Source organism: Durio zibethinus, chromosome 20, assembly GCF_047325235.1.
Source record: "Durio zibethinus cultivar Kanyao isolate XHJ-2024 chromosome 20, ASM4732523v1, whole genome shotgun sequence".
NCBI classification, from domain to species: Eukaryota; Viridiplantae; Streptophyta; class Magnoliopsida; order Malvales; family Malvaceae; genus Durio; species Durio zibethinus.
This window is the reverse complement of record NC_143181.1, coordinates 1,814,117-1,841,276: the sequence shown is the minus strand read 5'-3', so window position 1 is coordinate 1,841,276 and position 27,160 is coordinate 1,814,117. Positions and strand designations below refer to the sequence as shown.

At 35.3% G+C, this 27,160-nt stretch overlaps 4 protein-coding genes and 2 pseudogenes across 15 annotated transcripts; all 6 read right to left on the bottom strand.

Moving 5' to 3' along the window:
* Window positions 1–682: 682 nt before the first annotated feature.
* LOC111315371 (J domain-containing protein required for chloroplast accumulation response 1-like) lies at window positions 683–5,947 on the bottom strand. 3 transcript variants are annotated; one of them, XM_022917046.2, is made up of 8 exons: window positions 4,653–5,473; window positions 3,358–4,223; window positions 2,778–3,257; window positions 2,536–2,597; window positions 2,209–2,274; window positions 2,039–2,116; window positions 1,580–1,756; window positions 683–944 (listed from the first exon to the last, which is right to left on the bottom strand). In XM_022917046.2, exons 1-8 carry the CDS (start codon window positions 5,126–5,128, stop codon window positions 906–908), a joined length of 2,244 nt encoding a protein of 747 aa, XP_022772781.1. In that variant the 5' UTR covers window positions 5,129–5,473; the 3' UTR covers window positions 683–905. The 3 variants fall into 3 exon arrangements, with proteins under 3 accessions (XP_022772781.1, XP_089605290.1, XP_089605291.1); XM_089749164.1 differs by lacking the exon at window positions 2,039–2,116 and having other exon boundaries at window positions 4,653–5,947; XM_089749165.1 differs by lacking the exons at window positions 683–944; window positions 1,580–1,756; window positions 2,039–2,116 and having other exon boundaries at window positions 2,249–2,334; window positions 4,653–5,268.
* Window positions 5,948–6,338: 391 nt separating this feature from the next.
* Window positions 6,339–7,513, bottom strand: LOC149513015 (arabinosyltransferase RRA2 pseudogene; annotated as a pseudogene). Its single transcript, XR_016330688.1, has 3 exons — window positions 7,479–7,513; window positions 6,675–7,323; window positions 6,339–6,479 (listed from the first exon to the last, which is right to left on the bottom strand). The product of XR_016330688.1 is annotated as an arabinosyltransferase RRA2 pseudogene (transcript).
* On the bottom strand, window positions 7,488–11,632 carry LOC111315373 (putative protein phosphatase 2C 55). Of its 3 annotated transcripts, none has more exons than XR_016330616.1 (6): window positions 11,308–11,632; window positions 10,089–11,001; window positions 9,670–9,994; window positions 9,053–9,202; window positions 8,377–8,657; window positions 7,488–7,719 (listed from the first exon to the last, which is right to left on the bottom strand). XR_016330616.1 is itself a non-coding variant. In XM_022917047.2 (6 exons), exons 2-6 carry the CDS (start codon window positions 10,844–10,846, stop codon window positions 7,602–7,604), a joined length of 1,650 nt encoding a protein of 549 aa, XP_022772782.1. In that variant the 5' UTR covers window positions 10,847–11,001; window positions 11,308–11,551; the 3' UTR covers window positions 7,488–7,601. The 3 variants fall into 3 exon arrangements, 1 of the variants encoding a protein (XP_022772782.1); XR_016330615.1 differs by having other exon boundaries at window positions 7,488–7,727; window positions 11,308–11,608; XM_022917047.2 differs by having other exon boundaries at window positions 7,488–7,727; window positions 8,377–8,668; window positions 9,054–9,202; window positions 11,308–11,551.
* Window positions 11,633–14,459: 2,827 nt separating this feature from the next.
* On the bottom strand, window positions 14,460–17,334 carry LOC111315370 (zinc finger protein GAI-ASSOCIATED FACTOR 1-like). The gene is made up of 5 exons (XM_089749163.1): window positions 17,087–17,334; window positions 16,829–16,996; window positions 16,292–16,688; window positions 15,979–16,199; window positions 14,460–15,427 (listed from the first exon to the last, which is right to left on the bottom strand). Exons 2-5 carry the CDS (start codon window positions 16,947–16,949, stop codon window positions 14,748–14,750), a joined length of 1,419 nt encoding a protein of 472 aa, XP_089605289.1. The 5' UTR covers window positions 16,950–16,996; window positions 17,087–17,334; the 3' UTR covers window positions 14,460–14,747.
* A 4,467-nt stretch (window positions 17,335–21,801) lies between these two features.
* On the bottom strand, window positions 21,802–24,154 carry LOC111315369 (uncharacterized). 4 transcript variants are annotated; one of them, XM_089749161.1, is made up of 4 exons: window positions 24,032–24,154; window positions 23,339–23,425; window positions 22,783–22,906; window positions 21,802–22,012 (listed from the first exon to the last, which is right to left on the bottom strand). In XM_089749161.1, exons 2-4 carry the CDS (start codon window positions 23,421–23,423, stop codon window positions 22,000–22,002), a joined length of 222 nt encoding a protein of 73 aa, XP_089605287.1. In that variant the 5' UTR covers window positions 23,424–23,425; window positions 24,032–24,154; the 3' UTR covers window positions 21,802–21,999. The 4 variants fall into 4 exon arrangements, with proteins under 4 accessions (XP_089605287.1, XP_022772779.1, XP_089605286.1 ...); XM_022917044.2 differs by having other exon boundaries at window positions 22,834–22,906; XM_089749160.1 differs by lacking the exon at window positions 24,032–24,154 and having other exon boundaries at window positions 23,339–23,459.
* LOC111315368 (putative membrane protein At1g75140 pseudogene) lies at window positions 21,802–26,875 on the bottom strand (annotated as a pseudogene). Of its 3 annotated transcripts, none has more exons than XR_016330612.1 (3): window positions 24,032–26,875; window positions 23,359–23,455; window positions 21,802–22,012 (listed from the first exon to the last, which is right to left on the bottom strand). The product of XR_016330612.1 is annotated as a putative membrane protein At1g75140 pseudogene, transcript variant X1 (transcript). The 3 variants fall into 3 exon arrangements; XR_016330613.1 differs by having other exon boundaries at window positions 23,359–23,425; XR_016330614.1 differs by lacking the exon at window positions 23,359–23,455.
* Window positions 26,876–27,160: the final 285 nt, after the last annotated feature.

The following is a 27,160-nucleotide window of genomic DNA, read 5'->3' as shown; positions in this document are numbered from 1 at the left end:
GAGGACAAACTTTTCATAAGAGACATAGGAAAACGACAAGTGTGTCATAGTCAAAAATCAAAGTTGCAGAGAGTGAGCGACTGAGATATGTCTGATCTCTTCACGCATCGTTGCAGCAGGCTTTGCTCACATAAAGCCAATATGAATCTTATCTGCTCGACCCTCTCCGTTTCATCTCATCAGACTGAATTTTTCCAAATTTCAAAATTCGATGGCCAATTACTATTACTATAGCAGTTGATAAAAGAGAACCCCTGCTGTCGAACTTTGTCATCATTGTAAAATGGTTGTAAAAACTACACTTTTTTGCCTGGCTATATGCCAGAAAGACAGGTAAATCAAAGATGAAGAATTGACTAACCTTGCTTGACCTTTATATTCTTTTTAGGCGACAACGTTCAAACAACAAAGGCCAATTTCACTTTTTTTCTGTGCTGAACTGCTAAACCAATATGTCCAAGGGAGGTAAAATGCGTTAAGCCTTATCCGTCAATCATGTGGCATGGCTCAAATGATTGCTGGATTTTGAATTCAAAAAGAAATTCCGACCAACAAACAAGTTGGTGAAAAGAAGTTCAGTCAAACCAGATTTTTCTCCCTCAATGAAAAAATAACTGATTATCTCCCTCTTTTTGCTTACTCTTTGAGTGCAACATTAAACAACTTGGTGGAAAATTTGGACTTTGTCAAACTCAATCTTCAGGGTATATTCCAAATATAGTCGTGAGAAAAGAGCAATGTTTCTATCTGTTACATTACATATTTACACAACATATAAAGAATCAAAATGGTGTCTGAAAACAGCATGAATTGATTATCCTGTGCATTCTCTTTATGCTGAGGATGCAATTTTGCATCCTTTTGTCGACCAATTAAACAAGCATTGCAGTCGAGCATACAGTAAATCACACCGAACCAAGTGAGTTAAAATGAGTCCATGCATCCTGAAATTGCAAGAGGGTAATTAGACATTGTATTGTCTCGCTACTCTAGGCGTAGCAGTATGAGCATGCTGAACCTAATTTGTCTTGCAACTGAAAAGTGTCAAAACAAAAGCACTTGGTAATAATATTAGACATGTCATGCTTTGATGAGTTGCAGCTATGGTTTCTTCGAGCTGAATAATAAGGCTGACAAATCAAGAGCCTAAAAAATTGACAATGCTATTGTCCTAATAAGAAGAAACGCTGGTAGGCTAAGCAGATTGTAGGCAAACAACAGGTCATCCCATGTGTATGAAATTTCAGCTTATGAAGTCCATTGGAATCTGTCTGGGAGTGTTTGTCTAGTTGTCTAAACTTGGTGATTGTTTGAAGTACAATAATTGATCATATCAAACAGATTTGGTAGGCCAGCACCAGCACTAGTTATTTCTAAGCTTTTAGGTTATTTCTACTTCTATTGTCAAAAAGAACTAGTTATCGATGAAAAATTTCATTGAGAATACACATATAAAAGACTATTCAATAAGAGTTATAGAAATAACTTCTCTATCGGATCAAAACAACACCATTGGAAGAAAAGATGTACTAATACATATCAATAAGAGAATAAATGTTTACACAAAATTATACATTACCTGCAGAATATCGAAGACTTTTTCTGCAATGTATTTTTGATCCGAGGCAGCACCCTTCTGCTTTAGCTTATCTGGATGTAGACACAGTAGAGCTTTTTGGTATGATCTTTTCACAGCTGGTCCTTCAATTATGTCAACAAGAGGCACTGGCTTCCAACCACTATCAGGCCAAAGAACCTGTGTACACAACCAATATGGGACTGACAAATTCAAAATAAAATGTATAGTTTTCGTCCAATGTGGCTGCCTAAAGCTTCCTTTAACATTATAGGGCATTGCCCTTTATGGGAAACCATGATCCTTGAAATGTTAAAATACAGATCCATGAAAAGAGGAATATTTTCTTTGGTGCCCCAGAGAGTTGGGGAGTAATTCAGTGAAAGTATATAATCACTGGCCTTGGAGATGGCTTTACTTAAGAAAGATAATGATTGAAGTTGAATCATTATATCTGCTTACATATTGTAAGGTTGACAACAGTGAGCGGATATTTCCTTGTTTTCCATTTGACCATTGCCGTATTTTAGCATCAATGGCCTGCATTAAATGAGGTAGCCAGCCGAAAAATGTGAAGCAACATGTGTGTTTGTGCATATGGTTATAGCTGTATTTATTGTACTCTTTGTTACCTGTATTTCTTCAGGATCAATGCCAAATTGTAGCAACATTTTCTCTTCTGGCGTTAGGTCTTCTATCTGTTCATAAGCCAAAGTGGACCAGCTCATTAGGGTTCAGCCAAAATTATATCTTCCCTACTAACAAGTAACAAAAAAATCAACATGCCTGTTACATTGATATATACAAATTTTCAATTTAAAATCTCAGATTCTTAATATCCCTGAAAGTATATGTAGACTCATTATTATGATACAAACAGATATCCATTCACTTTGCATATGTGAATCATTCTACAGGAAATGTATGACTTCAGTTTTCAAAATGGATAAATCACATACCAAAAAGTTGTCCTCAAATGAGTCTGCTGGATCTTCAAGAATAGTCTTGGAGCCATCAGAAACTGATACCAACAGAGTAAGCGGATAATTAGTATTGACCATTAGAAAAAATTACGGTGTACTAATTGTAAGAAAGATCAAATAATGTAAAAATAAAAAAATAAAGTATTTGTTATACATTTAATACTTCTATTTTTCGTTAATTATTTAGAAACAAATAGTAGAAGAACAGATAAACTAACCAGAATCCTTTACTGAGCTATTAGTATTCTTGTCAGATGCACCATTAGACATATGATTGGCAACAGGAACATCTGAAGATGATTTCTTTGTTTGCATTTCAGGCATGTGAATGTTCTTATCCCTTTCAGTCATACTAATAATACTTGGTTCATTCTCTGGCTTGACAGTCTGCCCTTCCTTCCGTCTAGAGCTATGTCTCTCAGTGACAGTGTCCGCTTTAGGCTTTGATGAAGCATCCTGGTTGAAAATTTTAATGAATTCTTTGACCTTTCCTTTAACTTTGCCTTTTCCATTTTCCCACGAGTTCCTAGGGGAACCTTTTACACTTGTTGTACTGGCTTCCACATTGTTCGATGTAGCCCTATTCTTCACATCATGTTTCTTAATGTTTTTACCATCTAGAATTTCATAAAACTTCTTGGCACGCTTTTCAGAAATGTCTTTTGTTCGTCCAGCATTTCTAGTCATCTTATCATTGGCTGCATATATACAATAGAAGAAAACAGTGTAAGAAACTGTACATCACCAAGCACCAAAACATATCAATTGTTCATAGGGTAATGGAAAAAGCACTTTTACCTTCTGCATCATCGCTGTCATCATTGAAAAGCAAATTCAAAAGTTTCGGCTTAGGCTTCTGAGTTTCTTTAGCAACTGTAGACACTTCTTTCTCTCGTTTATCACACAAATCTTTCTGAGAAAGGGTATAACGAGTTTTTTCTTCTCCTCCTGAACCGTGCGAGACAGTGTTATTAGGAACATTCTTTTCAGTACTTTTAAGCCTGCTTATGATTTCTGTCTCAGACTTGGGAATGCTGTCTTCGTCAATAATTTGACCTTTTACTCCATCTTCATTTATTGAATCAATAAGAGAGCCATGTTCATTCTTGTCATGTTCTGCTCTAAAAGATTTAGAATTTGATGACATTCTATCAGTAGAGATGAAACTATTCTGCAATTTTGATTTTGGTTCTGTTGCTATATTTTCACATGCTATCCATCCATTACCACTTGAGCACCTCTGCAGCTTATCCTTTTCTTTGAGTCTATCACTTCTCCTCAGAGGAATGGCTAACGGCACACCTCCTTTGTTTGCCCATTTGTATATTGAGAAGTGAAAGTGGCTGCCATTTTTCAAAGTTTCTGAACTACTTGAATCTTCTTCTGGATTGCCTTTTGTTTCAGTTTCATCATTCTTGGTCAAGTTTGTTGACTCCTCAGTACCCGTAGATAACTCCTGAGATAAAGCACTAATGCCATACGATGATTGAAAGTCATTTCTCACTTCCTCTTTATCTTGATTTGCTTGGCCTGAGACTCTAGATAGAGGAGAATGTGCATAATGACTTGAACCATTTGAAAAGCCATCCTTGCTTTTAGATGTGCTACAAGTAGGGGAGCCAAATGTGGGGAGGTCCATTCCTTTGTTCAATTTGGCAGGAAGGCTGGGAAAGTTAAAGGCAGCAAAAGTAAGCTATTGACAGAAACAGGGAATCAAATTCACCTCAAACTTAATAACTAAACAAATAAACTTAACAATCCTTCAATAAAGAACATGAATTACAATAATTCAGAGATAATATGAGCTACTAAATTTTCATTTGACATAGAACATGTGTCAGAATGCATAGATGCAACCGAAAACATGGAAGATGCTAAAGCATCAGAAACTAGAAGATTAAACATAACTAAGAAACAAGAAAAACAATGTACAAGAACCAACAAAAAGATTTCTTTTCTTGATCTCTAACTGGTATAAGTACAGCATGTGGGTGAGAAGTGATTATGGCATTTTCTGAACTGTAATTATCACCTTTTGGATGTATTGTCCAATAATATAACAAAATGAAGGCCAAAGAAAGTGAAAGCAGAACCTGAATTGAGCAGGAAATGAACTCCCAAAAGGTTCAGCCTTTGGTGGCAAAGGCCCAGCCGGACTTAATAACTGCGAATCTGCTGCAAAAGGGTCCCTCATCTCATACCTCCTTGGAGAAGATCTCAAAGACTCATTCCCTCCAAAAATATCGTCAAAGAAATCATTTCTAGAGTATCTTCTCCGGCTCATCCCCTCTTCACCGAATACGGGCTTTTCGCTTAAACCAGACCATGGATTTCGTGATGCAACAACCGTTTCATCACTTCTTCGGAAGGCGGATGATGAATCCGTGTTTTCGCCAAAACTGTATCGTGCCTCTTGAATTGATGACCTCCTTGGCGGACCCCCAAAGACATCGTTGAAGTCTATATCGGAGTTTCTATCTGGAGTTTTGGGAGCAGAACTTGAATCCATCGATGTCTTTTGGGGACTATAGCCTGAAAGCGTGCTTTCTCTCTGTGAAAATCTCTGCATCTTCAATGTTGAACAAAAAAAAAAAAGAAAAATTGGCGGGAAATATGATAAGGGTTTTAAACTGTCACTGGGTTACAATAATTAATTGAATCAAATTCCAGAGAGAACTGAACATGTTTTCTGTTGATGAAGCAGAGGAAGTTTCATGAGAAAGTACAAGAAAGGAGAACAAGACAAGGTGGGGTTAAATGCTAGAGAGGTTTATCAAAGATTTGAAGCCACAAAAAGGTCAAGTGATTGTCTATTTGTCAATGGATAAGACATAACAGTAGAGAAATGCCAGAAAACCAAGGGTGGGGTGTTAAGTCTATTTTGTCATTCAGTGAACAATTTTCAAAAATTCTCTTGGCGACCGTTATTCAAGATTTTTTTGTGATGCAAGATTAATTCTGAGTTCCTTTTCCGCAAAGACAAATCAGACCCACAGCCTGTTATCATGATTTTCCACTTCTAGCCCTCAGATCTGCCTGATTTTTCTTTCCCCTTCAAGAAGAAGGAAAATAATGGCGATTAAACAGGAAAGTTTCTCCAAGTTCCAATCCGAAATCATCTTAAAATGTTTGTTTCCAGTTTACGTCTGCATCAGAGTGGGAAAAAGGGACCATCCAGGTATGCTTTGGTGGATAATTGATGCCTGGATGGTAAAGGGATCGAAGGAAAGAAAATTGACCGGACAAGATCTATTTGCCACTAATTTTGGGGTTCTGCTTGTTGCATCATTCCAGGGCCTACCTCGAATGCAGCAAAATTGCCTCCAAATTCAGATTCAATTGGCAAGAATGCAATTACAGTATATTTAGAATTAAGATAACAGGTTCTAAGTAGCTTGACTGGTAGCTTCAGAAATTTATAATTACGATAACATCAGAAACGTGTTGCCCACGTTTCCTCCCACCATGTTTCATTTACAGAATTAAAGAGAGAAGTGCACGATAATATTGCAAGGAGATTCTGTTACTAAATGAAATTTGGTGGAAATAAAAACTTGAATGGTATTTACGAGATTTATCCATGCTACTTTGTTACAATTGGCAGCCCCATGGTGTCTTCTGTTGGTAATTGTGATGTTTCACTCCGGAATCTCATGCTCCCACGTCTCAAACCTTAAGATGGAATGGATGTCTTTAGCCATTGAGACAGATTCACTGGTGCTCCAAAACACCAGTTGATTATGTCTCTTTTTGAAATGACAGGCTGATAACAAACAAGCGACCTTATCAGGATCCCCTATTCATTTATACCCTTGTTACCTTTACCGTATCTTTGCAATTTCTCAGTAAATTTCCACGATAGAAAGCCAATTTATAGGAGGGATAGTCACACAAAGTAGGATGGAGACAGTGCTGCAAAGCTTTTATCATGAAAAACAACAAAAACCTTGATAAGATTTGTTATTATGCATAATACAGAACAAGCGTATTAAATGAAGTGCTTGTAAAATTTGACGAAATGTTACAGCAGAAATACAAAGCAAATATCAAAGGAAAGGAAGAGAAAAGAAAGAAATTCGGCACTTTTCTCAGAAGGAAATATCAGAATAACCTACCCGTATCAAGTGAATTTTGCAACAAGTGAACCAGTGAGCCCATCCATGGTTCAACGTGAGATCCTCAGCAGTGCTACTCCTACTAATCAGAACCATCTGGGAAAGGGTCCACTGCTTCGTACTTTCCATTAACATAGAAATCTTCAACTGCTTTCATTCTTCGAAGTTTATCTGGGTGGTAATTTATATGAATAATTACAGGCTTTAACTTCTTCAGTTTAACATCTTTGCTTACTGTTCATAAACATGTAGAAATCCATTGCTCTCTCGGCAGCATGGAGCCCATCATACCCAGGTTGTGAAGGGAAATAGAGTACCTCATTTAAAACAGCTTGGTCCCATGAGTTTGTTGCCGAGCCAACCGATCAGCCACACGGTCCAAAAGATCAATCGAAGGAATTGTAGGCCGTATATAAAAGAAACCAGAGTTGTGAAACCTTATTCTCATTATATAACGTGCCCAACCCATTGCAGGTTCATCAAAGCCATCGTTATATCCGTAAGCAGTCGTATTATTGTGACCGTCAGTCAGGGACTCTACATCAGAATCACGATGAAGATGGTTGAATGGGTCTCTGAGAGAACACTGTAACCCAGTTGCCAAAACTCCCTTAAAATACGGAACTTCAGTCCAAAGATCAGTCGGCTTCTGGTTTATAACATTCAGTAATTACTTGCAAGTTCAATGGCCATGGCTCTTTCCCACCCACAGAACACAACTGGAACAGAGAGAAACCCTTTTTTTTTTGGCGACAAGAACATTTCATTTCATGAACTAATGAAAATGCCAACAATAATATTGACAATGTTGAATGTGGTTTGAACGTTGAAAGCATCATCTCGCTCAAGAATTCTTTTGATAAAGGAATGTGACAAAAACAATTAGTTAAAAAATACATAGAAAACATAGAGGCAGTTCGTTGCTAATTATAGAACAAGGAATCCTCCTAAGGCCAACTGATCAACATAAAGGGATTGCTTCCTGATAACAAAATTGGATGGTGGCAACGGCAAATCAATAACTTCGCTACAAACACCTGTTCTCCTGCATAACTAAGAAGTAAGAGATATTAGCATCTTTCAAGTAAAGATGAATTCATTAGCCTAGGGGCCTATAAGATGAGCAAAGGATATCATGAAATGATCATGCAACAATGATCATGAGCAAAGACTATTTATCACATCTCAGTTTAATGGTTATGTATCAATGCAGTTTAGTACAAGTGGATTGGGAAGGGCATTTTTGTTTTCAGAAAGCAAAAGGCTAGGCAGAGTTAACATAGTAACTTTTTTACGAATACCAACCAAACGGAGTCACTCTCAATGTTCATTTTGATGTATGTCAAACGAGAAGGTAACTGCCCAAAATTCAACTCTTATTCCTTGAAACCCGAGATTACAGTTCAAAAAGTGAGTTTAGTTAGGTAAATAAAAGAAAATGAAATCCAGAAATTTGGTAGGAATGGTAAAGTCGTGTGTATTTGGAAAGAACAGCACGCAAACCAGGAGTTTTTCCAGCCAAAAGAAAGAAAACATGGCTTTTTAGAATTAACTCTCAGAGGTAATATAAATGAACCTCATTCATTCCTCTCTATTTACTTATTTTTAGTTCCTTGCATGGGGATAAAACAAATTAAGAGCAAATGCAATATATATATATATATATATATATATAGAGAGAGAGAGAGAGAGAGAGAGATACTTCCTCGGAGCTAGTTATATATGACACAACAACAGTGATGTCATCAAGCTTTCCACCATAATAACGGAGCCCAGCATTTTGAGCGGCAGTTGAGAAAGGTGTTTGTCGGTTTCTACCCTGTGCTCGTTGCTGTGCCAATGCTGCTATCTTCTGAGCAGTCACTAGAGGCCCCAAACCAGCCCTGACCGCGTGAACCACCACTGCAGTAATTTCATTATTGTACAAGTTATCAAACAGTCCATCTGTGCCAGCAATGACAACATCTCCCAGAGCAACAGGAACTGAAAAGACCGGATTTGGGCAGAAGATTTAGATCATTTAGATATCTCATAATCAATCAAGTAAACTAAAGCCTCACATATTATAAACAAGCAGGATATTTCTTGTTTAAGACAGCAAGGGGGTATGTGAAAGATGTGACAGGAATCAAAACATGTAAACCAATGCTTTGGTTGACCGATCAGTTATCAAGAAATATAAAAGGGTATCTTCTCCCATTTAAATATTTAAGTTATTGACAGAAGGAAATAATCACCAGAAACAACCATCTAACATGTCAGGGCCACCTAAGCAATAGACATCTTTTTCAAAAGATTACACAATCAAAATATTATTCATAAAATCAAAATAAGAGACCTTTTCCAGGAATAAGCACAAGAGGAACATGTGTAACTACCTGACCAGAGCTAGGTAAATCACCAGTACTTCCACTCTCAAGTTGGTATGGGAAGTTAAAATCATGCTGCTGAACAGGGGATCTAAATATAGAGCATCCATCTCGAACCACCATAAAACCACTGTCCCCCAAGTTTATAGCATCAAGACCCTGCAGCAAAAACCTGAAAAGTTAATATAATATCCAGCAAGTAACTTCATCCAGTCATCCCAGAAGAAGGTAATTTGTGCAATTTTGGTCCAAGAGAAATGTAGATTAATACACAAAAGCCTCAATTCTGAGCTCTGAACATTCATCATTTCAGGTTCTACCAAGCTACCACAGGTCACTGATGCATATTTTTACCCTTTATTAAGGTCATATGCTAGGAAAAACTTCTAGGCATTGCTCATTCAGGTCATCCTCCACATAAAGGATGAAAATCCCTTATAAATTCATTTGGACAAAGGCATCCAATTGCAAGTTGTTAATTCATCAGTTCATGTTATGAGCAGAAAGCAGTATTTTGGTTTAGATGAGAGGGCTTGTGTTCAAAATAATTATTTCAGGAAAAAGCTACTCGTGTTGGAATTATAACACCAAACATGATAGGCAAGCCTAGAACAGAAATGGCTTACTTGGTCTGTGAGTGCTATGATGCATGCTGTTGAGGAACCTTTAGCTTTTGTGCTAGAGTGAGCTTTCTCTAAGGCTCTTGCTGGGTCAATTGAACGCTTGGGCTCCTCACGGATAGCAGATACAGAGTTAGACATGAGTTCCGTAGAATACTGACCAGCATCAACACCCAGATCTACCCAACCACCAACTCCATCTGCTACACCTATTACTTGTTCATCCACACATAAGAAATGAGCATCCTCTCCTCCAGTATCTACTTTGTCAGGATGGGGAAGATAGCATAATCCTGAAAGCAGCTTCAGAGTTTTGCGAGCAGCAATCCTCCTGTCATGATTATTGAGCATGGCATAAATATAAATTGCATACAATATTGTAATGATTTAGTAAAATGAAAATTGAAACTGCACAGATAACATACTCCTCTGATGACACAGAAAAATTGGCAACCTGTTCCTCACATCCAGAATTATCGAAGGAAACATCAGAGGCAGTCCCAGCTGATAAACAAGAAGGCAACAAACTATGGAAAGCCCTTGCATCTGACGCCAACAAAGGGTTAAAGTTGCACCATCTTTTTCCAGCACTATACATGTAATATCCATAAATTGGAGAATTGCTAGGCTTCTCATGGTTTTTCAAACTCATTCTAGCTTTTATGCAGTTACTCAAACTTCTATTGCCATAAAAGATGTCAGCACTACACGTTGACGATGAAAGGTGCTCATGCTGTAACTTTATTGTATCAACAAGATATCCACCAATTACAACTCTAGAACCAGAAGCAGCCATGGGTTTACCCTGAAATTTGCTCACTGATGGAGATATTTGACTGGAGTCAGCTAGTGCACAATCAATATGATATCCACAAACCTGGAAAGCAGTGCCCGAAACAGATGGAACAGAAATAGTTCGATAAAATGCTCCAACAACAGAAATGTTCCTTCTTCGGTTGGCTAAGAGAGAATCTGATCTTGCAGCCAAAAAAGTCGCTGTTTGCAAAAGTCCTTGCAAATCCGCAAGCCTCGAAAATCTTAAAGAATGAAAAAACCTATAATTGCCAAACCCTAGCTTCCCTGTTCCAATCAGAACTTCTATCGAATCTTGAAGCCCACATTCTGTTCTCCGGATTCCATTTTGAACTGCACTCCTCAGTCTCCAAAAATAACTAGATGGCATCTTATCTTCTTAACCAAAGCAATTTTGCTTCGAACCGACTATTACAGAGAACACAAAAGTCACTACCATATGCAGAAGAAAATCTCATAACGTTTTAACACATCTAAACCTTAGATTACTGCTGTCCCTTCGAAAAATTGCAGGAATTAAGAAACCTGGAAAGAAAAAAAAAAGTTTGCAGATACCAATTTAACAAACCAACAAAATAAACAAAGAAACAAATAGACAAAAAACAATATCTCAAACGATAATAATACTATAAATATCAAGAATATTCAATTAAAGAAAACAGAGGGAAATACAACTAGTAAAGTTAACCTAAGTTTAATATCAATTAAAAATCAATTTGTAATCGAAATCCGCCAAATAAAGGAATCAAAATCTACCCAGCTACACTATAATTAATCTCAAATTCATTCAGAAAAAAAGAACGGCAAAATCAACAAGGCAGGAAACTTCACCTTTAGAGAGCCATCAAAACCAAAAATATCGAATCGAAAACCCTAATCGCCAAAGTTCTGGAAAAACTAGAAATGAACCAATCGGTTTAGAAAGAACCGCCAGAAACCGGTTCTTCTGTCTAGTTGTCTTTATGAAACCTTAAAGAGCTCAGTAAACGCAAATGAGACCCTAAAATAATTAAAGGGAGGGAAAGTAACAATTAAAGCCGCTAAAGCTCTCTCCTTTTACTTCAATGCATTCGATGAGTGTATAACTGTCTTTACGAATCTTTATGTTCTTGTAGTTGGAATCTTCCAAATTGATTGGAGAATCGGAAACGCAATTGCAAAGTACAGATATTAGATTTTAGGTTTTTGGCCCAAGGTTTTCTTGTTTTGCGAAATTACCCTTGTCCTTGCTTGGATTACTCTACTACAGTACTCCTAGTCTACTACTAGTATTTTAATTTTTAGACATTAATAGCCAAGTCCTTCGAGTTATTTTATTATATAATTAAGTCCTTTTGACTTTTCCATCTGCTTACTTTTTTTTTTTTATTAAATTTTTGCCAATCTATCGGTTTATTATAAAAAAATTAATGAATTATTTCTCAATTTAATATAACTAAAGAAAATCTTAATCAAAATTGCTTGTTCCATTATACATAGTAGAAACGTGTGGTGATAATTAAGTTATAATTTAATTTAATGAAAAAAATCTTGAATTCAAAATTTCACCCATTTTTTTAATTAAATTGTTAAAAAATTAGTTTTGTACGTAAAATTTTTGTTATACGAGAAATTTAAAATAAATTTATTATATACAATTTTTTTTATATATTTTTACAAAAAATTATTTTTATGATTCGAATTCGTAATCATCAAATCACATGAAAAAATAATTTTATCAATTACCGTAAGACTTCTCTCCTTAAAGGCGGAAAAATGCAAACACAAAGTTTTAACCAGCGCATTAATACTAGTATGATTATACTCTTTTGACTTAAATCATTATTAAAAAAAAAATTTATATCATCAAAGTGTTTAAAATCTTTTACTATATATATATATATATATATATCTAACCATTTGTTTCTTTTATATATCGGTAACAAAAAGTGTTTCTTCCTTGCTTTTAATGTTCTAAATGTGATGAAAACTACTAGAAATTTTATCTTTTACGCCATACATGATTAACAAGCAAAACTATTTTACATGGATGAAGAGCCCTTACAAGAGTTTTCATAACAAAAGCATCATATGGTTGTCCCTGTTAAAAGATTATTTTGCAGGTGTTTGCCCCGTACAAATGGTGTCAGTTCGAGTTATGATTGATTATCAAAATTAAAAACTTATGCATTAAAGAGGGCACAGATTAGAGAACCATTTAAGATTGAAAACTTGAGCCGAATAAAATCTTATGCAGACGGGCTTAGCTGCTGATAAATCACTGAGGCCCAATCAAAAGCTACAAAAATACGAGTGCCATACAGATGAAAAAAATTTATATGAAATTTGACAAGTGATATTTGTTAAGATTTTTACTAAAAATAAATAAATTAAAATATTAAATCACATAGATCAAACATATAAAATTTTAAAAAAATTTAATAAATTTTGATATATTTATTAAATAAATATTTTTTATAAAAATATTGATAAAATTTTAATCGTTGAATAAGTATCAATTAAATTTTAATTATAAATAATATTTTTAATAATTTTTTACATATTATTAATTTTCAGAATAAATTTTATCAATTTATCAATTCAGATTTTTTTTCAAAAACTTTTGTTTGCTTATTTTAATAAAAACTTTCATAAATTCTACGTAAATTTTATCCCCATAAAAAAAAAGGTGGGAATTTGACTTACCTTAAACCATTTCCATACTAAAGGCATAGTTTGTAATCCTGCTATGAAAGGCCCATTCTTCACCGTTCAACCCAACAAGTCCCTGTCCAAAGAGCATTCTGGACATGGGGTTAAACCCGATCTTATCAAAATGACCCGCCTGTGTTCGTGGCAACCTCCTTGATCATATACGAATCGGAAATTCCCAACCTCGGTTTTGACCCGAATCGGAAACTTTTTCGATAATGATCAACCGTTGCAGAGCTTGGAGCTTTGTTTTAGTTAGTATTTTGCTGGTAAAAATTACGTTCCTGTTGCATGAATAACTTGCAGCATGCAATTAATTGATCAGGTCAGGTGAGCTGATCCAACTTTTTAAAGTATTTTGGATAATTGAAAGAGGGAGGGATCGAATAAGGATTTTAGTTAAATTAATTTGTGCAATTATTTTTAAAAAATAATATCCAATAAATTGTTTATTCAATTTCAACATATACAATCCTTCTTTTATCTTAAAATTATCTTCTTCTTTTTTTAATTATTCAGCATTCATCTACAACAATGGTGGTTCCTGGTTTAAGGCAAAAAATGGGGTTTGCCACTGGAATTTCTACTTCACAATTGAGCTGCCAAGAAATGGGTCTGAAATGGGTACAAACTCATGAACCTGATGAAGTAAAGTACTTAATTTTTTTTTTTTAATGGAAGTGCATGATATTGAATAACGAAATGTGACATCAATCCCACGCAAGAACATCGAATCAGCGACCACACTGCTTGGCAAAAGCAAAACACATGACATGTCCGAAACGAAGCCGTATCATTTTCGATTGTCAAAGTGTAAATCAAGCATGAAGCTTGCGAAACATGAAACATCCATTTTTTTTTCTTTCATATTTAGAGTGGACCCGATCGAGTTCCTTCTCGCTGCACATTTGGCTTGAAAGCCAGGCAAAAACCCCACCATCCATAAAAACTCAAGGGCCCAGCCACTGTGTCTTGCCAACTCACCTTATTAAATCGGGTTCGACAGATCAGAAATCTGAACTCCAAGGGCTCCTTATCCTGTTTACAATTGACTCGCCGACCCCCCTTAGTTTGACCATCGGTTCACTTATAGTTTATCACAATGGCATATATGCACCGTCATCTTCCACTCAAAAAGTCATTTTCAAACTTAAATTGGGTTTTAACTGAAGTTGGCAAATTGTTTTAAGTGTTTTATGTTCAGTCAATTTTTGGTAAACTGAACCCTGTCTGGGCGGTCAGGTTGGAACTTGGAAGTGAAACAACAATCAAGGGAAACAAAAAAAAAGAAATAACTGTAAATAGTAGCATCATATTTTTTGCTACATATGCTATATGCTAACTACAGTAGTTCCTGTACAACCTTTTCCCTGAGTGATATCTCCGAGATTTTTAAATAATTAAACTTTACATCAAAGGGAAACTAACTTTAAAAGGCAGTACCAACAAAAGTAAAGCCAAAACTAATGTCTAACACTAATATCCTTCTCTCAGTTCTAAGCACTAGGGTCGAAAAATAGACGAAAATGATTGGAAAAACAAATGGGGTAACCTTTATTTTTTTGTCAATTCCTTTGCCTTTAAAGCATGGCTGGGCTGTTGGATTTTCTCTCAGGTGCACCTTCCGATGTTTCTCTAGGCGAACTCCCTTCCGCTCCAACATCGAAGGTACCTCCAAAGGAAGTGAGCAAAGTAGACAGTCCATTTGAGGAAGCTCCACCATCATCCATGCCAAGGCCAAGAAGATCGAGCGTAGTAGGCTTGTTTCCAAACATCGAGGATGAGCCAATCATGGGATTAGTCAAGCCGGAACTACCATTTGAGGGAAGGCCAAGGCCAAGACCAGCTGTCCCCCAATTGCTCTCTGATTTAACATTAGGTTCTTGATCAGCAGCGGAAGTTGATGATACTGCCAAGCCTAGACCACGGAGAAGGGAAGGGTTTGATGCCGCAACACCCATTTGGGCAGCCTTTTGTAGCAATGCAGTAGCAGACATGGCTGGTTGCGGAGACGGAGAATAATGGCAATGGTCATGTTCAGGTCCAGTGAAGATAAAGGAGCCATTGTTGGAGAGGTAGAGAGGAGAGGAAAGAGAGAGGGATGTGCGCTCTAAGGGTGCCGTTGATTGAAGGATAGAAGATGGTGCTGGTATTTTGGCTGGTTGGGAGTTTGGCGCAAATATGCTAGCGAAAACATTGCTGTTTGAAGTAGAGATACTAGTTGCTGCTAGAGTTGGTGATGAAAGTCCCCTTGGATTTTCTGTACGCATATATACAGTAAAAAAATAAAATGAGAAGCCATTGAAGAGAACTTGCAAAAAGGAGGATATAGAGAAAATACAATGATGATGAGGATATAGAGAAAGCTTTTCATTATGGCCTTCTCTTGAAAGCTTTGAAAAGTAAAAGACAAGGCAATTATGGCTTCCTTTCTTGCTCTCAGCTCAACTCTTTTCCCTTTTCGATCATTGAGCTTACTTATTGACACTGTAACCGTCTTGCTCGTGAACCCAAAACGAAACTGAACATCTCTCTCTCTCTCTCTCTCTCTCGTCACCTACCACACTTGTTAGGTTCTCTTAAGCCTAAATATCCAAACGAGAAAGGACATGAAGAAGAGACAAAACAGAGCCATTAAAAACCAGAACTTCATTTGAATGGAAGATCATCTTTCTTCACCCATAATAGAAAAACAAAAACAATTATTAAAGAAATAAGCTCAACTTTGACCTATCTAAATAAACAAAAACAAAAATAGTGACAAACCCTGTATAAAAGTACACAATATAAAAAGACACATAAAAATTTTACCTGTACTATGGATTGACAAACGCGGTGAAACTATACTAGTAGTAGACGGTGTTAAAGGCTGCGGTGGTGGCGACGTTGCAGCAGCTCCTCCTCCAACCACATTTTTCCCATTCCCTTTTGTATTAACAATCGCTAGCGTTTGAGCCCTCGCGCTTTCTGCGATGCGTCTTTCCTCAGCTAACGCATCGCAGAAAGCTCTATGCGTCCTAAAACTATCCCTCCTTCAAGAAGACATCATCATCGACAGTCAAAACCAGAACCACAAAAACGCAACGTAAAAGGTGAAAGGGAAACGGATGAGTTTGGCTTATACCTAGAAAAGATGGTGCCACAATCGCATTTATATTCCCGGGTGCCGCATATCTTAATGTGGGCCTTCCAATCGGACTGAACAGCGTATCTTTTAGAGCACCGCTCGCATTTCCATTTCTTTTCCCCGTGTTTTCTGCAAAAGTGTTTCTTGATACCGGTAAGATCACCGAGGGCTCGAGCTGGGTTGTGGTGAACGCAACTTGGCTCAGGGCACACGTAGACTCGCTTTCGAATTTCTTTGCTGGTTCTTTGCCGTAACTTCCATGGTAAGTTATGGCCCCGTCGGTGAAGTTGAAGGTTTTGATCGCGTTGAAAGCCTTTGTTGCAGATCTCACAAACGAACCGGTTGGTGGCTAATAGGGTTTTTGGAGATAAAGCTATTACCTCAGCATCTGGATCTGAATGAATCAAAAAGAAAATTAAAAAACAAAAAAAGATGATTCTTTTTTCAACATTGCGAGACAAAAAGAAAGACAACCTGGAGATTAAAATTATTGAGATTAAAAAATGGTGGACTTTGACTGTTCTTATAATTCACCTGGCATCCCAGGAAGATTTCTTTTCTTCTTCAGTGGTCCTCCTCCTGTTGGTTGAGTGCCTTGAATCTGATTACCCGAAGAAGACGCACTTGCTTCTCCAGAAGCTGTAGAAACCGTCATTGGTGACCAATTCTCAAGCTCCACCAGGCTTTATTTACTTTAAAACCCTATCAAAGACAAACAAAAAAGTTCTTGTTTTTGTTGCCAGTTCTTTTTCAGCTCAAAGAAACAAAAACCCAATTTTAGTTGGAAAATACCAAGCTTGGATACAAAAATTCACCGCAAATGATGGTTTGAAATTCAAAGGTTATGATTGTTTTCAGTTTTCAAGGAAAAATAATGGAAACTTGCAAGAAAAAGGCAACGTATTTTTATGCCTAAATGAAAGCCCCGATTCAACTAAGTCGTCGAGTCATGACCGTAAGAGCACGGTGAGGCCCCATATGGCGGCTTCATGTCCATAATACAGAGAGAGAAAACACTGAAATACAGAGACATTGAAGAGAGAATTGAATGAAGTGGAAAAAAAAAAATTAAAACTAACTAAAAACTAGTTCAAGCGGCGCCTGCTTTAACCATGGTTAAGCTTTTGGAAACTATGGAATATTTAACCATGGTTAGGACGTCAGCTCCCCTTCAACTCCACGTCTCAACTCTTCTGGTTGCGTTTCCAAATATGACCGTCCACGTGTTACCTTTCCCGCTTGCTGACATTTGTCGGGAGACGTCGGGTTTAGGCGGTGCTGTCGATTTGTCGTTTAGTTAAAAAAAAAAAAAACCCTATTCCTCACATTTTTTTGAAACCTTTTCAGACATCAAAAGTCAATTATACCCCTGCCAAATTTCACCTTCCTCAGAGACGACACTTTGCTCAACGTGTGTTTTGCCCAACTGACTAATAATGATTACGATAAGAGTATATTATATTATATTTTTTTTTCTTCGATTTTGAGAAAAGGAAAAAAAACCGAATATTTGTCTTTGTTAAGGAATCAAGCTAAAAGATCACGTGTTTTGTTTCTAGATGGACGAAGAGTGCAATTGATTATTATAAAATTAAAAATTATTATTATTATTATTTAAAAATTTTATAAGAATTTTATATTAAATAAATTTTATTAAAATTAATATTTAACTTAATTAGTAATATGATAAATTTAATTATTTCATATTAAAAATATGTTCTGTTAAAAAGTATAAAAGAGATATTTGATCGTAAAATTATAGATTTTCAAAGAAAATGTGATTTTTAAAGAAGTATGATATTTGAAAATTTTTTTAATTTTAAAATATTTTATATTTATATTCACTTATTTAATTGAGAAAATTCATGTATATTAATTATTAAATAATTATCATAATATCTTTTACATATATGATGATAATTTATTAATTTTTATTAATAATAAATACCCAAATGATAAATTATGTCTTCAATAACAAAAGAAAATAAATATTTTTATGATTATTATTTTTATTTATAAAATATCATCAATAAAAAAAATTAGAGATTATTATCTTCAATATTTTTAAAAAATAAAAAAATTTATTGAAGATGTTTTTAAATAAAAAATATTTTAAATAATCATTTTTATTTTTTAAAAGATATTAATTAAGATGATTTTATATAAAAAAAGTTTTAAATAATATCTTTTTAAAAAAATTATGATATTGTTTAAGATATTTTTTATTCAAAAATACTTTAAATAGTTCCATTTAAAAAATAAATAAATTATTTAATACATTTTTTATCCAAAAATATTTTAAATATTTTTTATTAAAAAATATCAAAAAATTATTTAAAGTGTTTTTTTTTTCAAAAATTCGATGAAATCTAAAACCCTGAAATGGCTATCAGGGTGGCAAGTTTGTTAAGTACGATTGAAATTTTTTTCACTTTCTATGGAACAAATAATAATAATAAAAAAAAAAAGAAGTCTTTGCTTGTCTCTATTGTAGCCCGTATGTTACAGGATTTTGGTGATGACAAATGTCCTTGAAGCCCTCATGTTCTTCCAAGGCAAAGTCCTTGAATTTTGATTCTTCTGCAAATTTTCAGGGCTTTGATTCCCTGTTTCATGAATTATCACGCTTCATGATGTTTCAGATTCAACATCAGCATACTACCTCATTCCTAAATGATTAGGCCCATTAGGCCAACGTTCTTCTTTTAATATCACAGTTAATGTATTTCCAGATTTTTTTCCAGTTATAATTTTCTTCTACTGCTTTTAAAATTATACATTCTTATATTATTTTGGTCTATTGAAGATTTAAATTGAAATAAATTTTGTATTTTCAATGCTAACGATTAAAATATATTAATAAATCACTATATTATAGTTTATCTGATAATATTTTTTAACAACATAAAAAATTGAAGAGAAATTTCATGTTTGGTGCCAAATGAAGAAACTTTGTTCAACATATTGATAAAGGCCAAGTAAAATTTGTCTTTACGTGGAAAAAGGCCACCGACTTCTGCAAAAGTTGAGATTCAATTGGAGCAGCAAGAATGGCAACATTCTTTTAAAGCGTTGAAATGAGTTGAGTTTGAGTGAGCCAGCGCTGGGCCGCTGGCTTCCACAGCCATTCATATCGCAGACACTTGGTCAAGGCTGGTCCCTCATATCATGGATATGGACGGCCTAGATTTAAACATCCATTTGTTAATTTCTTGTTTTATTTTGTTTTTTTTTATTATTATTATTGAAAATGTTATTTAATTCATTGTCTTCTAAAGTAGTAGGGCCATGTATTAGTAGCCATAATCCTCAAATTATTGAACCAAGGATAATGATTTCATAGGGCTTTGAAGTTGCACGTCCAACCAAAGCAAAGTATGAACACAAAAGTGGGGTTTGCCAATTATAATTTCTTTGAAAACATTAGTGCGTTACCTTTTTTAATATCAACTAAAAAATATGAAGCAAAGTATGAAGTTGCATGCAACTTTTTTTTTTTTTTTACGTACTTGACGAATAGGCATTTTAGGGTGTATGCTGGTTTGGATAGGCTAGAAAAAAAAGAGATTTGTAAGAGTTGAGACAAATTGAGCGTGTATTTGGATTTTATTATATTTTTGATGTAATATGATTAAATTTATCGTATTATCAATTGAATTAAAATATTAATTTCAATAAAATTCATTAATCATAAAATTTTTAATAATTTTAATAATTATTTTTAATTTCATCATTTATTCAATAGAGCTAAATATTTCAAATGTGGAGCCATGCTTTGCATTAATGGATAAGATTTTTTTTTTTCATTTTTGCCTTTTCTTTACTTTTAATTAATATGTTATGTATCAACACCATGTAGTCTGAAATCCTCTGTTATTCTTAATTTGATGAAAAACCCTGGTTGGCTGTTGGCTTTCCCTGTCTTTCAAATAAATTAAAATTAAATGAAATCCCATTGCATTCTTTTGATATTGTCCTCTCAATCTCTGCCCCTGTAAGCTATATCGAGCTTGGAATAGTAAATGAGGGGAAAGGTAAATGAAGACAAAGAAAAATCAAAAAGCTTTGGTTGCAAAAGAGGAAGGAGGGGGGGAATTCACACTCCAAAATTTATCATGAGGTAAAATTAAGCAATCTACTTTTAACAGGTTTCAGGTCGAAGAAAACCTGAGAATTGGGTTTTTATGATGATGATCATCTTCAACAACAGGAATGCTTTTCAAGTTACCTGCTGCAAATAAAGAAATGTGAGGTGATGAGCATTTGTCAAAAAGTAAAAGTTAAAAAAAAAAAAAAGAAAAGAAATACTAGTATTGAAAGACAGTTCGGGGAGTAATCATCATTTAAAAAAAAAAAATTCCAAGGATAGGTTGTTGAAATTTTTATAAAAGAATAAAATATATCATATTTAATAATTTAAAATAAAAAATTAATAATTATATATTTAAAATGATTCTTGCAAATAATTATCGATTAAATTTAAATTTAAATTTTTACATCAAAATGAACTATTCTTTATTAATCAAGTCAATTACTTATCGGTAATAAGTTTATCATCACCAATTTGATAAACCTTTTTCCTTTTCCCGATTCCATTGGCACTAAGATGCAAAAATGTCCACCTTGAGTCCAGACAGGCACATTCACCTTCTCCCTCCACCTCAACATTTTTTTTTCCTTTACAAAAGATTTGCCGACAACTACGAGCCAACTTTGTTTTTGTGACATTGCGGGTCAGATTCAGATGCTAGCTTAGCTTGGAGTGGATGAGTCAATAGCTTTGCCTTTTTGCATCAAGTTTTTAGTCTTTGGCCCTATTGCTTTGCCACCACCCTACAATATCCACAAATCTATTGCAGCAGTACCAGGTTTAGAGACCAAAGAGTTTATTACCCCACTTCAGATCTACATTGACCATTCGGCATTGGCCAGCAACCACTTTACCAGATCTCTGTTAACATAGGTCGAAATTGATTCCGATAAAATTAAAAAAAACTTTTGCTTCAAAGTTGGACACTGAGTTGCAACAAAGATACTTGCATCCAAGCCCACACTTTATTCTGTGGATTCAGATTCAAAAATTTTCCACAAAGTTGGGTTTGGGACCATTCTCTTTTTTAATTTTTGGAGGTGTGGAATGGGAAAAGGGGATCGAGAGAGTTGGGATGGGGAAGTGAAAAAGTACCTATTCGGAACTAATGCAAAAAGGAGAGAATCTTCACAAACAACGAACACGACTCTGACTACTATGAAACATGATGAGTGTTCTTCAACCTGGTGGAAAATTCATTTGGACCTAAGGAGCAAAGCCCATGGACGCCAAGACCAAGGGCTTATACAAGTATTGATGAAAACAACGAACACGATTCTGACTACTATAATACAACTTTTTATAAGTTGAGATTACAGAATATGGCTACAATAAGTGGAACACAAAAGCTTTTTTTTTTTTTTTTGTTGGTGTGTGTGTGTGCGTGTGTTAGAACAGTTTCAACAATAGCTACAACAGTGCAATGTTCTAAAATTTTTCCAAGGAATAGCTACGAAAACAGTGGACAATACTGATGAGACATGCATCGGTTCACCACATTATAACAAAGTTGTAAGTAAAGCCACATCAAAGTAAGATTTTCAACCAAATAATTCAAAAAAATTTTACACTGAGATCATCATTGCAATCCGTCAAGCCAATGCCACTCCCAACTTTAGGATAGATGCCTGAAATTTAGGGAAAAGAAAGAAGTATTAAATAAGAGTGCATCTGTTATAGTGGTCGACGCCAAACTACTGATAAGATTAACTGTTGCATTAGCTGTCGAGGAAACACATAAGTTTCATGTTTTTTCCAACAACATCCAAATAACAGAACAGTTTGGTTTCGGCAAGCCATACAACAACGTCACAAACACAGTTCTAATCTTCCATAGCATCACTAACTTAAAAAGCAGTCTTCAAATTTACGTTATATCATATGAAGGTAACAATATTCAGTACATAACCTCAAAGTATGTTTCAAAACATCATTTGCACTATCCAGATGTATAAGGCAATCAGCAAGTAAAGAACATTAATTTCCCAATCTGGATTTAAGCAAGTTTTCAAAGAGGAAGGAGTGAAAAACAGAAAATTTGGCCGTATCTGATTCTAATTCATCTACAGTCTTGATTCATCTACGGTCTTGATTTATAATCCTAATTTTTCAGGGAGATCAATCAGCTTCAACAATCTCTAAAAAGCTTATAGAACTACATTTTACGATCCCTCATTTCCTTATTTCATCTCTAAATTATTTCTAAAAGAGCAACACTAAAACAAAGTCAAATTCAGCCTTACATTCACTGGCAAATGCAAACAATAAACTGAACTAGAAGGAACTTAAATCCACATTTCTATGACAAACAAAGCACAAGGGGATCAAGACTTGTAACTACAAAAAATATTAGGATGAGGAACCAAGTTCTAGACAATAAAGATTCTGTCAATCTCACAAAATTATTTCTTCTATGAAATGGAACCAGAGGACAAGGCAAGGGATCCACCTCTTGCAGAACTCAGTTACATATTGCAAGCTGTTGTAGAAGATGAACCACATTAACACAATCACCAAAGTATCTACTATGGTTTAGGAACCGGCAATTGGGATATTATAATGGTACATAGACTTAAAAACTGGTGTGGTGAACAAAGAAGCTAATATGACCTCTGACTCCATTCTAAACTCACAGATAAGAAAGCCAAAAAAATTCCAAAATTTAAACATTACATAATAAGAAAGCCAACCAAAGACTTAAATTGGACACAGCCAATCGGAGAATACTAGAAAAGAAAAACAGCTCCTCATATAACAAAACAGCAAAATTCTGTCATAGGATGGCTTCCATAAAATGACCATGTTTCATCCTTTTGTTAGGTAAAGAAGAATACCGATAAAGTCATCCAAACAAATTATTATCAACCCTTACAGCTTGCAATCTTGAAAATTCTAAACCAGAACTTAAAACAGATTAAATCTCTTTAGGTAAAAAAAGAAGTGAAAAAGGATACTGAAAAGGTAACGCTCCCACCAATCCAACATGTAGAGTCCAAAAGTGACATTGTAGAGATAGATCTTGCGTTGAACCCAGTTCATATCTGTAACCCCTTAAACAAATAAATAAATGCCTGGAAAAACCATCAAAGACACAAAATATGATCGATTAAAAAAAAAAACAACAGAATTTTTAAAAAATACAAATTCATGGCCAAAGTCATTACAATGATGAAATGCTTTAAAATATATTGCCGAAATCATCTTAACTTATAATTCAATTTCCATCAGATGCAACTTCTGTTTTCTCAATACAATGGCCATGAAGCACATATTCATACATAATCATCATAAAGATGTGAGAAAACTCAATAACTCAACATCAAAACCTTATCGATATTGCTTAAATTACAGGTGCTTTGAACCAATCAAGAAAAAAAAGCAGTCTTTCAAGGAAACAAAGACAGAAACTATGCCAAAAACCACAACCAAGTAAAACCAATAACAGTAACAATGAAAATTGAAAAATATTTCAGATGTATCCACGGAGAAGAAGCTTAGGTTCTTTGTATCAAATGTAAATAAGAACTTAAATTCAAGGATTCAACAGCTAGAATTTGAAGGAAATTGAAGGAATTTTTACGCTAATTTCTTGAACAACATAGCAAGGTAAAACAAAATCTAGAGGAAAAAAGGAATCAAAAGCTTACCACACCGATGCAAGGGCCACCGAATGTTACGCTAATGGCGGTTCCGGTTATCGGATCGAGAGGGCAGAGCTTCTCTGAGATTTGGATAGCAAAGAGAGAAAAGATGAGTTTTTGGTCTTTAGCGTTACGGTCAATGAAGACAGCAAATAATTTTCCTTAAAAACTTAAATGACAGAAATGCCCTTATTGCTGACATGGCAGTTCTTCAAGAATTTTAGCCTCTTGGGCAGGATTACCGACTATGAAAGTAAAATTAGTAATAAAATTTATTATAATTGTGATTAAAAAAATTAATAAAAATTTTATATTAAATTGATCTTATTAAAATTGATATTTGAATTCATCTTGTAAGGCAACGAAGCCAATCGCAATGCACGGAAGATAGGGTAGAAACCAAACCTAAGCTTAGAAGAGGATTGACTTTAGCCTCCACCCATACGCATAAAAGACAAATGCTATAAGAACATACAGATTTGTGAAACTCTCCTTCAAAAAGGAAAATGTTTAAAGTTTTTGCATTTGTTCTTTGTTTATGTTACTAAAAATTAAAAATACAACAAGGCAGGTTCAAATGACTTGACAATATCTTATGAACAGCCAAAGCACAATCTAAAAGAACCCCCCTTTAAGTCGAAGTTAAGGAAAACCGGTTTTAAGAGTCAACTGTTGTCATGATCCACAACTCGGCTGTTCACAGAGAAACTCTCTTTTCTTTTAGAAAAGCCAGGAGATTCCAGGGTTGAACCCCTGAACTTTAGCTCTGGAGCAGCTCTATAATGGGGATCAACAGAAGCAGGTCTAGAGCTGGGATCAGCAGAGTTCGGCCTGAAAGAACCAGTTGTTCCACCTGGATATGCAGGAGATGCATACCTTCGACCTTCAAGACCACTGCTTCTCAAGTCCACAATATCAGCATCTCTTGAAGAAGAATCTATGAAAGACCTGTCCCCACTGCTAGATCCTAATGTGGCCCCATTTGTAGCTGATGTGGAGCTAAAGGGTTCATCTGGTCCCCATGAAGTAAGTGCCTCTTTCTTCTTTGCAAAGAATTGCCATGCCCCAAATAAGAAAAGTATGAAAAACAGCACAGGGCTGGTCGATAGCATTGTATTAGATTCCCCTTTCAAAACTGGAAGGTTAGAGCGATACATTCCCACATACTCTCCTCCGAGTCCAAGAACAACAAGCCTTTCACGATCACTGGCTATTAATGGCATTACCTGTCTTCTCTCTTTATTTGTATCCATCACTTGGTAGGTTAAGAAAGATGACCTGATCTCGTCCAAACTGGCAGAGAAAAGAGGCCGTGGCGCACCAGACCTAACATAATGCAGGGTAGAAACATTATACACAAAAACCTTTTCTGGATCAACAATAAGCAAATATCCCTTAATAGCCTGAAAAGCAAGAGGCTTATTCATTTCCAACTTTTTCTTGGACCTTACCCTGCACTTGAAGTTCATCATATCGCCCAACAGCAACACATGAATCAAATTACCATCTGATGTAAAACCATATGCTTTAGACCGCTCTGTTGCATCGAAGACATAATACTGAGCAAGAGAATGATTCAACCCTTCACATTCGGATTCCTTAATTTTCATGCTTCGCAAATCCATTGACCCAGCACCAGTCTCTGTCAAGAACAAAAGCCTTTGCTTCATGAACACAAGAGGCCTACTCATTGGCATGGCAGAACCATAAAGTGCTCCATTTTCTCTAAATACCCTAATTTTTCCACTTAGATCCGTAGACAAAATATACCTCATTCTTCCAACATGATGAACTTCCAATATGGTTATTGGCAACCCATCTTCCCCGCTTTCAGAAGCTACATATTTACCAACAGTTTCCATTACAGGCGAACCTGATTCTTCTCCATTCAATCCTTCATAAATTCTATGTACCAAGATCACACCATTTTGATGTCCTGTAACGACAACACTCTCATTCTTATAAACAAACATGTATGAAACCATTGCCATAATTGGCGACTCGCACTTGGTGTAAAACTCGGCCACAACATCCCCATTCCTTAAAAACACATAAACCTTTCCTCTTTCGTCCCCAACAGCAACATACTTACTAAGTCCCTCGTAATCACGAAACGGTAAAATGTTCATACATGTTGCATCAGAATCTAATTTAACAGCTGACATGAATTGAAACCTCTCAGACCAAAACGGACTGTATTTAGTAACCGAAAGAGCCCTTCCTCTCTCCCCACCATCTCCAACTTCAACTTCTTGAATATTCGCTTTAACATCATATTTTCGTTGACTAATTTCGTCTGTCTTTCCAAAACCTGACTCTGAGCTGTCAACACTACGCCTGTCATCAACTTTTGAAGACTCTGATAATTTGGATTCTAATCTAGAAACTACTTCACTAAGATTTCTTACTAACTCTTCAAGTTTATGTAATAAAACTTCCTGGGGATTAAAATCAAGTGAACTCCGAGGTTCAGGTTCATGATGAGGAATCTGATCGTGGCCATGCTCGTGTTGGATTGGGACAGAGTTAGAGTTTACAAAAGCTATTAGAAGTGGTGGTGATGTAAAAACGAAAAGAAAAAAGAAGAGAAAAAACCTGCCTTTGTGGGGATTTGCCATGTGAAGGAAAAGCTTGAAGACTTTTGATTCAATGCTTTGCCATTATTAATCAAACCCTGTCTGAATTGCAGATCTTACCAGTGTTTTTTGGACCTGGGTTTGGATAATTTGATGAATCTGAAGTGGGAAGATTGAAGAGATGGCTAGTAAAGACACTACTGTTATAACGTTTTGACTAGCGTTTGTTCTGTGTAGGACGAGTTAGGGCAAGCAATTCGGATTTCCAGGCAAAAGAAATATATATATATATAAAGAGTATGATTCAGTCAGCTTATCTACCTGTAATTTTGTCGAGACCCAATTGTAGCAGGACACGTTAGTTAAAAACAAAAACTTAGGACTTTTGAGTTTTGGACCATTTTCAGCCTCTTGAAATGTTTTTGTCCTGCATTTGATTTTCACCACTTGAATTTTACTTTAAATTTAAAATTCGAAATTAATCTTAAATTCGATCAAATTTTATTATTTTAATTTAAATTAGATTTAAAATAAAAATTAAATTTATTCAATTAAATTT